Source organism: Rhinolophus ferrumequinum, chromosome 9 (assembly GCF_004115265.2).
Source record: "Rhinolophus ferrumequinum isolate MPI-CBG mRhiFer1 chromosome 9, mRhiFer1_v1.p, whole genome shotgun sequence".
NCBI lineage: Eukaryota > Metazoa > Chordata > Mammalia > Chiroptera > Rhinolophidae > Rhinolophus > Rhinolophus ferrumequinum.
In genome coordinates this window covers 22,703,776-22,718,537 of record NC_046292.1, presented here as the reverse complement: position 1 = coordinate 22,718,537, position 14,762 = coordinate 22,703,776, and the positions used below count along the sequence as shown (strand labels likewise).

The 14,762-nt window shown below is 51.5% G+C and overlaps 1 protein-coding gene across 4 annotated transcripts in view; it reads left to right on the top strand.

Annotated features, from left to right (window-relative positions):
- Positions 1-14,279, top strand: part of TRIM62 (tripartite motif containing 62) — a 30,935-nt gene extending 16,656 nt beyond the window's left edge. For all 4 annotated transcript variants that reach the window (XM_033114970.1, XM_033114967.1, XM_033114969.1 and 1 more), the window contains 3 exons: positions 2,117-2,373; positions 3,178-3,293; positions 11,962-14,279. In XM_033114970.1, coding sequence (XP_032970861.1) covers positions 2,117-2,373; positions 3,178-3,293; positions 11,962-12,512 — 924 coding nt within the window. In that variant the 3' untranslated portion in view covers positions 12,513-14,279. The remainder of the gene's footprint in view (positions 1-2,116; positions 2,374-3,177; positions 3,294-11,961) is intronic.
- The last annotated feature ends 483 nt before the right edge of the window (positions 14,280-14,762 follow it).

The window sequence follows — 14,762 nt, the reverse complement described above, 5'->3', positions numbered from 1 at the left end:
AAGTTAGGCAAGATGTCACAGAGGAGCTAGCTTTTGATCTGGGTCTTGCAGGATGAGTAGGAATTTGCCAGTTGAATAAATGACTTGTTGCGGGGAAAGGTGTCTATTCTAGGCAGGTGGGATTACAATGTAATGGCGCCAGAGAGGTAAGCTGGGATCAATTGAGGACGTCGAATGCCAGGCTAAGGAATTTAGCATTTTACTAGTCATCAGAAAGGTTCCTAAATGTCGGATCAGCTGTCACCAGTTTGCGCGTCAGAAGGAACACTCTGGTGATGATTTTGGTAGCCGAGACAGAGTTGACTTGTGGACCCAGAGAATTGGAGGGCCTGTAAGATCCCAGGGATATGTTTGGAGGAGGCAGGTGGAAAGATGAATGTGGTGCTCAGGAGAAATGCAAGGTCATCAATAAGGACTTGGGAGCCATCCTCAAAGCAGGAGGAGCTAAAAATGAGGGAGGGCATGTAGGATGAGAATGAGAGGAGCTGGCGTGGACAAGCCCTGAGGAACATGGTGGCAGAGAGGGAGCAGCCACAGAGGTGGGAAGCAAACCAGAACTTTCGATTAGTAGGTGGTGGCCAGTGGGCCAAACACTGCTGCAGCGTGGTTGAGGAGGGAGCTGAAGTGTGACCATGGGATCTGGAGGCCTTTGGAGGGAAGTGGCAGATGATGCCGGGAGGGCTGGCCCCACCTTCCTCATGTGCGACCTGCCACTGCAGAAGCCTCAGCCTTCCCTGGATGAGGAGCTCAGGGAGGCCACATGCAGCCTGGCTGCTCGTCCCCAGCCTCTCCTCCACCCCTTTGTCTGCCTGGCGCTCTGGGTGGGCATGCGCAGGAGGCTGGCCCACTGCCAGCAGTTCTTCCTGCAGGCAGGCAGCCAAGACAGGGAGGGAACTGGCCCTAATTGAGCCTTTGTTGAGCCTCCCACGGAGCCCTGGGCACTACACACAGCAGGGTCCCTGACTCTGTGAACTCCCAGCCAGAATCCCACAAAGTAAAAGTGCAGAGGCAGGCCCTACACGCTGCTGCAGCCTGGCCGCACTTCTGTGCCCGGTGTCGTCCTGACTCGTGCTGTTCCCTCTTCCTGTTCCCCTCACCCCCAGTTGAGATCCTGCTCATCCTTCAGGCCATAGTTCAGAAGCCATCTCTCAAGTAAGACTTCTAGAACATGCCGGTTAGAACTGATATCCTTTTAATAACCAGGCTCTTTCTCTGCACCTCAAACAATTTGTGAACATTCCCTCATTTAATCTGCACCATAACCCTGCAATGTAGTTGTGTCCCCCTTTTCTCACTTAAGAAAGCTAAGGTTCACAGATATTAGGCAATTAAGGCTGCCACGGCTAAGACTCAAAGCTAGGATCCTTACCTAGGCCGTTGGGCACCCTGGCCCGTGTCCTTAACCACTAAACTCCCTCCGGGGCCTGGCACACTCGTGGGGACCAAAAGAACCATGAACATCCATGTTTGCCTCATTTGAAAATGGTCTTAACCTCCAGCTCTTGGTCCTTGACCAGAGGGTCTCAGGGATGGCGGGACAGGGCAAGTGAGCACCAAGGTTTGCCCGGCACATTGCAGTTTATAAAGCTCTCTGATACCTGTCATCTTTGCTTGAGCCCATGAATGACTTTTTTAAAAGTAAAGACGTCACTGTGTCCCAGGTTGAACTCAACATCTCCCTGCCCCCCTCTCATCCTCCCAGTTCTTTCCCACCCCATTCGCCAGCTTCCCATCCCTCTGACCCCCAAGTCAGAGATCTGGGCATCCTCACACCTTTCTTGCCTGTAGCCAACCAGCCAGTCACCGGGGCCAAAGGTGTCTTTGACACCCTAAATGTCTTTCAAGTCGTGTCCCTTTGCTGATCCTCTAGTTCGAGCGTCATTGTCTCACCCAGACCATCTCGTTGTTTCCTACTGGGGCACATAGAATCGTTTGCAATCCCTGGCCATGCCAGTCCTTTCATACCACCATGCTTTTGCATGTGCCATTCCCCCAACCAAGCATGCCCCTTCCCGCCCTTTCCTCTCTACATGCCAAGGCTCTCGGTTTCCTCCTCTCACCCAGGGATCACCCTGTCTGCTCTCCCTGACATAACCCCTGATGACTGTCCCCACAGTCTTCCACCAAAAGCCTGCGGACCACCATTGGCGAGGCCTTCGAGCGGCTGCACCGGCTGCTGCGTGAGCGGCAGAAGGCCATGCTGGAGGAACTGGAGGCAGACACAGCACGCACACTGACCGACATCGAGCAGAAAGTCCAGCGCTACAGCCAGCAGCTGCGTAAGGTGCAGGAGGGGGCCCAGATCCTGCAGGAGCGGCTGGCTGACACTGACCGGCACACCTTTCTGGCCGGGGTGGCCTCGCTGTCCGAGCGGTAAGTGCCCGCCCGCCGGGGGCTTTCCCCAGGTGTGTACCCTCCCCAGCCCATGCAGGGCGCTGGGAATGAAGGCAGACGGGGTGCTTAGCAGAGAATTCATTCATTCACATCTTCATCAAACATATAGGACATCTGCTGTGTTCCAGAGCCCGGGCTAAAGGCTATATGTCTTAATATATACATATACAGTATATTACTTGTGTTATAATATATTATGTATATTATATTACAAATTTATATATTGTTTATAATAACATGGATATTATATATAATAAATAATAACATTTTTACTATTATAACCCGACGAGACCCCTTGAAGGTAGTTTCCCCCATCATCCCCATTTCACACATGTAGAAACTGAGGCACAGAGAAGCTAGATCAATTGGCCATCTAGTATGTGGGGAGCCAGGATTCAGGTCTCTCGGGTCCCGTAGCCACGTTTAATAATAATAACACTTAATTATTTGTTTGTTGCTGATCAACACTGATAGCTAACATCATGTATTTGGTGTTGACCTTGAGGCAAACACTGTGCTAAGCGTTCTCTATATGGTATGCCATGTAATCCTCACAACCTACAAGGCAGGTGCCATGATAGCACCTATTTTAAAGAGGAAGAAACTAAGGCTAATAGCTAGAGAGGTAGGAAGTGCTATAATCAGGCACTTGAATCTGAGGCTGGCAGACTTCACATGCATGACCTCGTCCTATGTCAGCTGCCCTGAAGGTGGCTGTCGGGCCCCAGCATTGGGACAGGAATCCAGCCCCCAATGCAACCTGCTCTCTCGCTCTCCTTCCAGGCTCAAAGGGAAAATCCATGAGACCAATCTGACATACGAAGACTTCCCAACCTCCAAGTACACAGGCCCCCTGCAGTACACCATCTGGAAGTCCCTGTTCCAGGACATCCACCCAGGTAAGGCCCTGCGTGCCACTCACCAAAAGGCAAGGATTATCGTGGGCTGAAGCTACTTGGGGCAAATCCCAACCCACGCCCTTCTCTACAGCGTGGGGGGAGGGCAGAAGGATGAGAAGAGTGCCTTGCTGAACACTTCCTGTCATTCCGGGCCTGTGCTGGGCACCTGAACAATCGCTCAGCTCCAGGAATCCTCATACAACCCCAGGATGTAGGTTATTAGTATTCCCATTCTCTAGATGAAGAGACTGAGGCCCTGGGACGTTCACTTGTTCATTCTGTAAGCACAGTATATGTAAAGCACCTACCTCCCACGAGGCACGATTCTAGGTGCTAGAGACATAGCAGTGACCAAAACAGGCACAAATCCCTGCCCTCGTGGGTCTTATATCTTAGGGTGTAAGAGAGAAAGAAAACAAAAGTAAATAAGGAAAATACATAGCTTATTAGATAATTATAAAGGCTAAGGAAGGGGTCTCGGGGATGCTGAGGTAGGATAGAGATCTTAGGTAGGGTACCCAGTTAGAAGACCTCACTGAGGAGGAGGCAGGGGAGAAAAGACCTGAAGGAAGGAGAGCGAGCCATGTAGGCATCCAGGGAAGAGTGTTCCTGGCGGTAGGAATAGCGAGTGCAAAGGCCCTGAGGAGGAACAAGCCTGGCATGTCCAAGGAACAGTAAGGAGACTAGTGTGGCTGCAATGGAGTGAGGGAGGGGAGGGGTTCAGGTGAGGAGGTCAGGGAGGTAGCAGTGGCCAGACCATGAGGACCTGTAGGCCAGCGTGAGAACTTCAAGTTTTATGCTGAGTGAGATGGGAGCCATCGGAAGGTTTGGGGTGATGAAGTGACATGAGCTGGCTTAAGTTTTTAAAGGATGCCTCTGGCTGCTGGGTTGAGAAAAGACTGAAGAGGGTAGAGGGTGGAGGCTGGGAAACGGCTTAGGAGACTCCTACGGTAATGCAGGTGAGAGATGATGGCCGCTTGGAGCAGGGCGGTGGCAGTGGAGGTGGTGAGGAGTGATGGGTTGTAGGATGTATTTTGAAGGGAGAGCCGATAGGACTTGCTACTAGGTTGGATCTCAGGTGTGAGAGAAAGAAGACAAGAAGCCTACGATGATCGTGGCGAGGTAACCGGAAGGAAGGAGCTGTGAGCTTGTGAGGTTCGCGATGCCAGTTAGATGTCTCAGTGCTGATGTGGAGAAGGCTGATGTTGGACTGACAAGTCTGCAGCTCGGGAGAAAGGTCAGGGCTGCTGTCCGCAGCACACGGACAGTACGGAGGGAGCCTGAATGAGGTCACCTAGGAAGTGAGGGAGGTGGAAGAGACGGAGGTCCACTCTAACATGTGGAGCCCTGGGGTACTCCTAGAAGTCAGGGACGGGAGGGGACTCAGCCAAGGAGACTGAGAAGGAGCAGCCAGAGAAGTGGAAGGGAAACCTGGGATGTCCTGGAGGCCAAGTGGACGAAGTGGTTCCAGGAGGAGAGAGTGGCTAGTGGTGGCAAAGGCTGCTACGTCACGTGTGGCAGAACCCAGAACCGACTGTTCTCCAGGTCTAGCGACAAGGAGAAGACGTCTTTGGTGACTCTGAAAAGCATTGTTTCGGTGGAGCAATAGGAGCAAGCCCAATGGAAGCATCCAAGGGAGAATGAGAGGAGAGGAAGTGGAGACAGTACATTCAAGGAGTTTTATTTAAGGAAGGAGAGAGAATGTGGCAGTGGCTGTTTGTGAAGACAAGAAATAACAGCATATTTGTGGAGTGAAGAGTGATGGGAAAAGCCCAAGAGGAGAAGGCCGAATTGAGGGTAGAGGAGAGAGAGTTGCTAAGAGCTAAGGAGCGGGATCTGCTGCTGCCTGTGCTGGGAGCTCAGAGAAGGTAGAACAATGGGCACTGAGCAGAAGGGCAGTGGGCGGCGGAGCTCATGGGAATTCTCTGCTGATGGTTCACCTTTCCCAGTGCGGTAGGAAGCAAGCTCATCATCAGCAGAGATGAGGAGGTAATGGGATGTTTGCTGAGAGAGGGGAAAGTCTGAACAGGTTTCTAGTAGAGTTAGTAGATCCTGGGACTAGGAAATCAATGCCTTCCTGAAATCACACAACCCAGAGGGCCTCAGATTCCAGCCTATTGGCAACATGGAACCTCTGCGTTCCTGAGTCAGGCATGATGTCCTTTAGAGGCAAGACAAGGATATAGAAGGGAATATTCCCTAGGAGACAGGCACTATTATCCTCATTTTTTCAGATGAGGAAACTGAGGCAAAGAGCTGTTAGGGACTTGTCCATGGTCACAACCTACAGCAGGATTTAAACCCAGATCTGTCAGACCCCAGAGCCTGTGTCTTTACTCCCTAAACTAACCAGCCATTCTCTGGCCTCATACCAACCCTGGAAGGCTGCTGGAGAGACTGAGGCTCAGAGAGGCTCACTGGGTCACACAGCAGTCAGAGCTCTTTCCACCTGTCTGGATTTATTCTTTCGATGTACAAACATTGAAAGTCCCTTGAGGCACTTAGAGGGTTCAGAGGCGACAGATGGACAAATAGATCCTGACAGTCCAGTGGGACAAGGGCTATGACAAGCAACTTACACAGTGCCCAGAGAGGGCAACAAGAGGCTCTGGATGGGGCAGAGGAGGAACCAGGGGATGGTGAACATCACTGGACAGATGATGTTTGAACTGGGTGCTGAAAGCTGAGAGCTTTGCCGCTCAGGGAAGAGTGGAGCCTGGAGGTGCAGGCAGCCCCTGGTGTTGGGAACTGCACAGGCAAAGGCAGGGGGGAGGGCAGGGTCACGAATGATCCCAGGATGTTCAGGATTGGGCGTTCCCAGGAGGGGTGGAGAGGGGCTGAGGCCAATCACTGAGGGTGTGAATGCTGGACAGAGGTGACTGAAGGCCTCATTACCCATTTGACAGAAGTGAAGACACACCTCCTAGTACTCTTAAATCTGGATCTGTGCCCTTGTTGACAAAGAGGTCAGTAGTTGGGGGGACGGTCCAGCAGACGAGGTGGGGCTCCAGGCTATCCTCCTGGGATGGGGGTCTGTGTGCTCCCAGCCTTGGAGAGACCTCCACATGGGGACCCAGGTGGGTGAGGACCACGCATGGGTGAAGCAGCATAACTCAAGGAGACAAGCAGCACGTCCAAGGGTCCTGCCCCTCCCCAGCCACTGACCCAGGGAAGCTCCTCAAGCACACTGTCTCAGAGCTCTCTTTGTCTCACCTACCACCTACTGCATCCCTGTGACAACTCAGAAAGGCAATCAAGGCACTTCAGCCTGGCAATCAAGGCCCTATGAGATCTGGGCCCTGCCATTCTCTCATTTTCCCCTTCATATCACACTCAGCCACAACTGAACCATCTTCAGGTCTTAAATGAGCCATATCCTCCCACCTCCGCACTTCTGCACATGCTGTTCCCTCTGCCTGGAACCCTCTACACAAACCTCAATCTTTGATGGCTAACTCCTACTCTCCTTCGTTTATAAACACCTCCTCTGGGAAGCCTTCCTGGATTTCTCCAGGTAGCCCTGGGCTTTCCTGGTCTCACTGTTTTGTCAGTGTCTATGTGGCTGCCTCTGTCACTAGACTGTGAGCTCTGAGGGGGTTTCAGTCAGAACAGCCTGGGATCTGATTCGTTACTATATATCCCCAGCAGCCAGTACACTAAATGTCTGTTAATGAATGAAGAAAGAAACGAATGAGTCCTAGTTTCATTTCTGCTATTAGAATAGTGCCTGGCAGAAAGTCGGTGCTCAATAAATATTGGTTGAAGAAACTTGCCACACATCCTTGGACAAGCTACTTCCTCCTTTGAGCCTCAGTTTCCCCTCCTCGGTAAACTAGGGTTGCTAGTGTTCCCTTTTCAACTCCCTTACAAGTGAGCACATGGATGTGGGAACTTGCTGCTTGACCCATAAGTTTCTGCACTGTTGACATTTGGGGCTGGATAATTCCTTGTTGGAGGGGGCTGTCCTGCATGTGGTAGGATGTTTAGCAGCATCCCTGATCTCTACACAACTACATGGCATACCATCCCTCCCACTCAGTGACAACCAGAAATGTCTGCTGACATTGCCCAATGTCCCCTGTGAGGCAAGTCACCCTGGTTGAGAACCACCGCCCGAGAGAAAGCTGCCAGTGGGAGGGGAGCTGAAGGAGCAGTAGTGTGTGGCCTGAACATCCTGCCAAGGACAGAGGCCCCTGAGGAGTTCAGAGAACAGTGACCTGCTTAAGCAGGACCCTTCTTTTGTCCGTAGGGCCTGTGAAGTCACTCTGGTTCCTTTGCCAGCACTAAGGCCTTTTATGTCCAGATGGGAGGGGCAGGAACCCCCAGGGATATAGCCCATGGATTCTAACAGTTTCCGGCCTGCCCCCCTTCCAGCTCAGGCTTCCTGTTGGGTCACCTGAGAACTCCACCTAGCACCTGTCACTCCTCTGCTCTGGAACGTTCACTCTCCACTATCACTCCCCCACCACCCCCTCAACCCCACCCTCTGTCCCACTCTTCAGCTGACATTGGAAACCCTCCTCCAGCTGCCTAGCCTGATTGCCACAGCTCCCAGCCACAAACTTCCTCCCCAGCCAGGCCAGATGGCCATTGTCCCAAAGACACAAGACTCTGCTCCATTTGCTCGTACCACCTCCCTCTCCTGGGCTGCTCTCTCCTCCCCCTGCTTATCTGAATCCAATCATTTTGGGTTCCAGCATGTTCACTGCTTACCTAGCTGTGTGACCAGGGCAAATCGCTACCCTCTCTGAGCCTGTTTCTTCGTCTGTGAAACAGAGATTGGGAAGGTGTGATTTATCTCCCAGGATAGGTGTGAGACTTAAATAAAATCATTTATTTGTGATAATAATCGTGAAACTTAGTAAGTACTTGATACCTATTTATTATTATTATGAATATCAGATGGTTCCTCAGTCTTGCTGAGCAGGCTTTCTGGGATCACATAAAGGAAAGAACATGAGTGAAAAGACCTTAGCTCAAGTAACAACTCTACTTCCACCCCAAATGGCAACCTGAGCAAGTCACTTAACTCAGAGAAGTTTCCTTGGAGCCTCAGTTTCCTCTTCTGAAAAATGGGTACAGTAATTTGTGCTCCTGAGGCTATTGTGGCATTCCCATCAGCTAGTGTGTGGAAAATGTTTCTTGACGGCCAGCACTGTGCAGCTGATGGCCTGAGGAGGAGGCAGGCCTGAGGGACCAGATTTTTTTAAGGGCTGGCCAGAGGAAAGAGCTGATGGTATCTCCTTGCCGGCCTCTGCAGGCTCAAAGCCACTGTCCTTGAGAACAAAGAGGAACACTCCACTTGCTGCCAAAGGATGGTACTGGGCTGTGGGGATTCTCTGCTGCTTGGACCACTGAAGAGTGTGGTTAATGATGGTCTGGAGACATTTCCTGGGGTCTCAGATCCATGCTCCTTCTCAAATGCCTTCTGACCTCAAGGTCTCAGAGAGGCTTAAATGGACGGAGAACCCACCTGGAGACCAGATGGGCTGCCTGCTTTTTGTTTTTATAAAACAGTATCTTGGGACCTAGAAAAGAGCTCTGACCTGTAAAATAGTGAACCCCAGGAGACTAGATTTGTTTTGCTGGGTATGTCACCTCTCCTGAGGATAAAGGATGGTTGGAGGTACCTGACCTCCCAGAGGGGGAAAAGGTGTTGCCATGTCCTCTTCTGGGTCTCTCTCTGACCTCAAGGCTGTTATTCCTGCCAGCCCTTGTCTCACAGAGGGCTGCAGGGAGGCCCAGAAGACAGGATCCTCTGTTTAAGGTAAAGTGGGAGGCCCTGGAGGTGGCCCTCAGTCCACCCTTTGGGGTGTGAAAACCTCCTAAGAGTCGGGCCATGACTTCTGCCTAAGAAGAGCGCCAGGCCCACCCCTCAGCCCCACCTTCACTGCCCTAGGCCCACCTACAGAGTAGCACGTCCTGCCCTCACCCAGTCCCCTGGACTTCTCTGCCCAGAACCTGGCACTCAGTGCAGGATTTCCTCCTTCCCGTAGGCTCACCTCTATCGGCCCAGTCTCAGAACCACTGAGAGCCCACCTGGCTGCCTCCCAGAGCACCCTCCCCACTCATCAGTGGCCCTGGAATCGGCCCACGTTGCCCTACATAGGCTTAAGAGTCTGGGGCTGAGCCCTCCTGCCCGTGTGCTACTGTCCGCCCCCCCACCCCCACCCCATTCCTTCTGCCCTGAGTCACAACTTCTGCCTGTTGCTGGTCTCCTCAAATAATCCTGGGAACCTCAGGTATAAGGCCCAGGTTCCCGTGGGCACTCAGAACTGCTGCCCATACTTTGGCACTGTGCTTGCTCTGCCCCTCTGCTTTAGACCCACATTACATGGCCGGTAGGAGTGGCCCCATCTGTGTCTGATTAAGTTCTTTTCTCCTTAGCTCCCGCCCCACACACACACAGACACACACTTCCTACACCCCCCTCCACCTCTCACCTCCTGACCCCACTGTGGGAATTCCTACATTACACATGGCAGGAGCTGCACTGTGACCAGATGACAGGGTAACACTTTGATTCTCTGATTCCTTCTCATGGCTCTTTCTCTTCAATGTCCCCCCACCCCCAATAGAGAATTATGTTTCCATTGACCCCTCTATTCACAGGGCTAATTGTTTCCATGCAGCCCTCTGAGTTCTAAGAACAGGAAAGAAGAGTGTAAAATGCAAAACGAAATTTCCTCCTGACAGTTCATGGAAGGAGTTTGATATGACAATAGTCAGCTTTGTTAGGGGATGTATGGACAGAAGCACAATTCAGGGACTGGCTGTTGCTCCCTGTTGGGGACAGTCACCATCATTGAGGCATTTTATTTCTGTGCATGTACACAGCCAACAGCAGTGACTGAAGTAGGGGGTGATGCTCCAGCCAAATGTAACCACGTCCCTGCTCCACCGATACGGAAAACACCGGACAGCCAGATAAAGTCCTTCCTTCATTCTGAGGAACTGGTGACAGGATTCCTTCTTCCTATCTTTCCTACCCTCTGTCTTGCTCTGGCCTGGAAATGGTCATCCAGGCCAAGGAAGGCTGCTTCCAGTTCCCCCTTCTTCTGGCTGGGCATCAGCTCCCTCAGGGAGGAAAGAGTAAACAGAGACCTCAGCAAGGGTTCATGAGACTTGGAGAGCCAGACCTGCTAAGCCAGTGTGGCCAGCCAGTTGTGGCCAGCCCAGAGCCAGGTGACCCAGCCTGTACTGCCTGCCCAGAGAGCAACACAAGCTGGCTCAGTTTAATTTGGTGAGTCTTTTCATGAGCTAGGCACACAAGGGAGAGCCTGTTTGGATAGTACACAGTCCTTGCCCTCCTGGGAAGATGTGGGCATAGAAGACTGTTCCCCATATTGGGAGAGGGCACAAACAAAGTAAAGGAATCTCAGAGAAAAGAGTGAGCACACCTGCTGAGCAACCAGGAGGGCTTCCTAGAGGATGAGCCTTGGAATTGAGCCTTGTGATGGGTGATTACAACAAGCAGAGAAGAGGTGGTGGAAGAGTAGTCTGAGTGAAAGCCATGGGCCTGAGTGGGGTAGGGGGTGGCCAGTGAGAGGTAGGCTGAAAGAGAGCTGGGGCCAGATTGCACTTGGCCTTGATTAGTCCTGGCTCTGCCAGTGTTTGCTGGGTCACCTGAGACTAGTCATGTCTCCTCTCCGTTTTCCCCATCTGTCAAATGCGAGAGTTGGCCTAGAATTAATGATTTTTCAGCTTTTTCAGACCCAGCGTCTACTTCTCATAAGAAATAATTTGGAATGTCTGAAAGAGAGAATGACCTTTACACAATTTCAAGTATATACATCCACATACCTATGTATATGCTCTGACTATAATATAAAGGAAAAGCAGAAGGAAATTATTTATAATAAAATAATGTGGCTGCTCACTCACACCGACACTAGAAAACGTAATGACGTAGTCAGGTAAAACCGCATTCTGTCTCAAATGCAGCCCAAAACAGGGAGGTTATCAGTCAGTGGCATTGTTGTTAGAGATGTAGTTTCCAAAAACATTAACAATTCTCAGTGAAGTTCCAAACAAAACAAATTCAGTCATCTCTCAGCTTACATGACAGTTGCATTCCAAAATACTCAGTATATATTAAAACTGTACAAAAAGTATTTCGTGTTTATACATAAAATGGAGTTAAGTTGTATTTTCAGATCATTATAAAATAGATTTTTCATCCACATGTATATGTGGTGGAACTTTTGAAAATTACTGGATTGGGGGGAGCATGTGACTGCCCTGTGCATTTCATTCAGGGCATTTAGCATCCCTCGACCCCATCTAACACCCTCACAAATTTCCAAATCACCCCAAGGGGGATTATCCAGCCCCTGCATAATCGTTAAGCAACCTCCCAGCTCTAAAATTCCCTAATTCTGGACCTCAGTCTAGTTTATTCGACAGACTTTTGTGGGAGTGCCCACTACATCCGTACTGAACAAGCAGCCATAGCTCCTTTAAATCTTCCAACTTTAAATCTGGAAGGACCTCAGCCATCACCCTTCCATTTTACAAAAAGGAGGCTGAGGCCCAGAGAGAGCAGGCTTGTATTCAGCACCACACAGCCTCCTGGGGACCAACCAGAACCCAGCCCTGCGGGAGGCAGCGCAGAACGGGTCCACAGCCTCTCTCCGCTCACTGTCTCGCCCTCCTTCATCCCCGGCAGTGCCAGCCGCCCTGACCCTGGACCCGGGCACCGCCCACCAGCGCCTGATCCTGTCCGATGACTGCACCATCGTGGCCTATGGAAACCTGCACCCACAGCCACTGCAGGATTCGCCGAAGCGCTTCGACGTGGAGGTATCAGTGCTGGGCTCCGAGGCCTTCAGTGGTGGCGTCCACTACTGGGAGGTGGTGGTGGCGGAGAAGACCCAGTGGGTGATCGGGCTGGCACACGAGGCCGCAAGCCGCAAGGGCAGTATCCAGATTCAGCCCAGCCGCGGCTTCTACTGCATCGTCATGCATGACGGCAACCAGTACAGCGCCTGCACCGAGCCCTGGACGCGGCTCAACGTCCGCGACAAGCTTGACAAGGTGGGCGTCTTCCTGGACTACGACCAAGGCCTGCTCATCTTCTACAACGCCGAGGACATGTCGTGGCTCTACACTTTCCGCGAGAAGTTTCCGGGCAAGCTCTGCTCCTACTTCAGCCCCGGGCAGAGCCACGCCAATGGCAAGAACGTGCAGCCGTTACGGATCAACACCGTCCGCATCTAACGCGGCCGAGGGAGACCACAGGCGCCTGGACCCTGACCTCCAGCCAGAGCCCTGTCCAGGAGACACCCCGCTCGGCCACCCTGAGCTCTCAGGCCAGTTGTTTACCTTCAGCCTCCCTTTCCTTGTCTGCAAAATGGAGGCTGTGCTCCATGATTCCTAAACTCTCTTCCAATATTGATGTTCTGTAGCTCTGACCTTGATGGGGATCCAGCTTTGGTCCAAGGACGTGGCACGTCTTCTCCTCAGGGCAGCCCCTGCCCAACCCTCACCCCATCCTCCCAGGGGCAGGGGACTGTCTCACTATGTCTCCCTCCTGCCCACGTGCCCTGACGTCATATTGTGTCAGAGTGTTGTTACCAGCAATTGACAGCCTGAAAGACACATGGAACCCTCTCGTGCTCCCAGGCCTAAGACTTGACGCTGACCAAGCTAACAATGGGCCTTTTTACCCTTGACCCCAGCCCACAGCGGACACAGGCAGTAGCTGGTCCTAGGGTGGTCTGAGAACACCCTCTCCTTCCACCTGTGGTCCAAGAGCTTAGTGGTTCCTGCTTTCCCTCCCCCACCCCAAATCTGCAGGTAGAGAGGCCGCTGTGGCCTGTGGAAGGACCCCAGTAGTTGAGCCTACATGTTACAGTCACTGTGTTACCACTTTCCTACCCGTCGGTCTGAAGGTAGGATGACGGCACATCCCAAAGCTGATGCAGAGCCCAGTAGCCTAAAGGCAGCTGTAGGACAAGCATCAATGGGTGAAGGAGATCCCCCGCAGCTTGGATAAGGGTCCAGCCAGGCCTCCTGGACCAGGCGAGGGTGTGGGGAGGCTGCGGGGAGCACTTGTGTTAGTGAGGACCTGAGTACTGGGAGGGGCTGTTGGCTGGGACCTCTCATCAAGCTTGAAATCTATCTCCGTTAAGATCCTGTTGTAGAAAACAAGAGCTGCTTTAGCTAGCTTAATTAGATAGGATTTATGAACAGGTCCCTGATGGCTTTGCAAAATGAAGGGCTGGAGGAGCAGACTTTTTGCTGAATTTCCAGGAACAGCTCCCAGATGCCAGATTCATCATGTCTCTCCTGACCAGGAACATTGCTCCCAAGTGCAGGAAGCCACCGCTTCAGGAAGCCGCTGACTGCTACTCTCTGTGCCAGCAAATGGATGTCCTGAGGCCTGCCTCTCTCCCGATTCAGTTCCCAAATCCAGATCTCCATGAGGGATTCTATTTGAGAAAACCTAAATCAGATCCAGAACCTTGGCTGGAAGGGGGTCTGGGAAATGTCATTTTCTTCTTTCCAGCCTCAACCATACAAAGGGACCCAGTAGAAGGAAGTTAGAATGGATGTTGGACAAGCCCATCCACGGTGTTTGCCAATGGAGCCTACCTCCAGGCCTTGGCTTTGAAGCAGCAAAGCCTCCAGATGTCCTGCTCTGTGGCTCTGTCCTTGACCAAGGACAGGAGCCCAAGGGATGAGCCTGCAGGGCCAAGCTGAAATGTCTCTCCAACCTTGGCTTTCCTTTCTAGTCCTGGGGCCTAGATTCTGAACTTGGAGTCTCTGACCACACCCATCCCAAAGGAGCCAGAACTAGCTGAACTTGGGGGGCTCCCACCTCACAACTGCTGCCCACATGGGCCTCGCTTGGGCAGGAGGACTTCTCCGTCTCACCCCACCCTTCATCTACCAGAATCTGGGCCACCTCCAGGAGTATTTTTATTTTAAATGTTGCCCATTTTGTGAGTTATGATGAATTTGTATTAAATTAAAGTTACAGGATATCAGTGGTCAGTTCCATTCATTTTGACAAACAAAAAGGCCTATCTATTCTGTGTCAGGCAGGTACGTACATTAGCATGGCTAATCCACAAAGCACCGTACTGGGTAGATACGAGATCTGACAATTAAGTTCGCAAACTTGTTGCAACAATGTTACTAACTTTTTTTTTATATCCGAGGGATTATTCATTATGAATTTGTACCAACTGATCAAACAGTTAACCAAGTTTACTATTTGGAAGTACTGAAAAGGCGACCTGAACTTTTCACCAACAATTCATGGCTCTTGCATCACGACAATGCACCAGCTCACACGACACTGTCTGTGAGGGAGTTTTTAGCCAGTAAACAAATAACTGTATTGGAACATCCTCCCTACTCACCTGATCTGGTCCCAGTGACTTCTTTCTTTACCCAAAGATAAAGGAAATATTGAAAGAAAGATATTTTGATGACATTCAGGACATCAAGAGTAATATGACG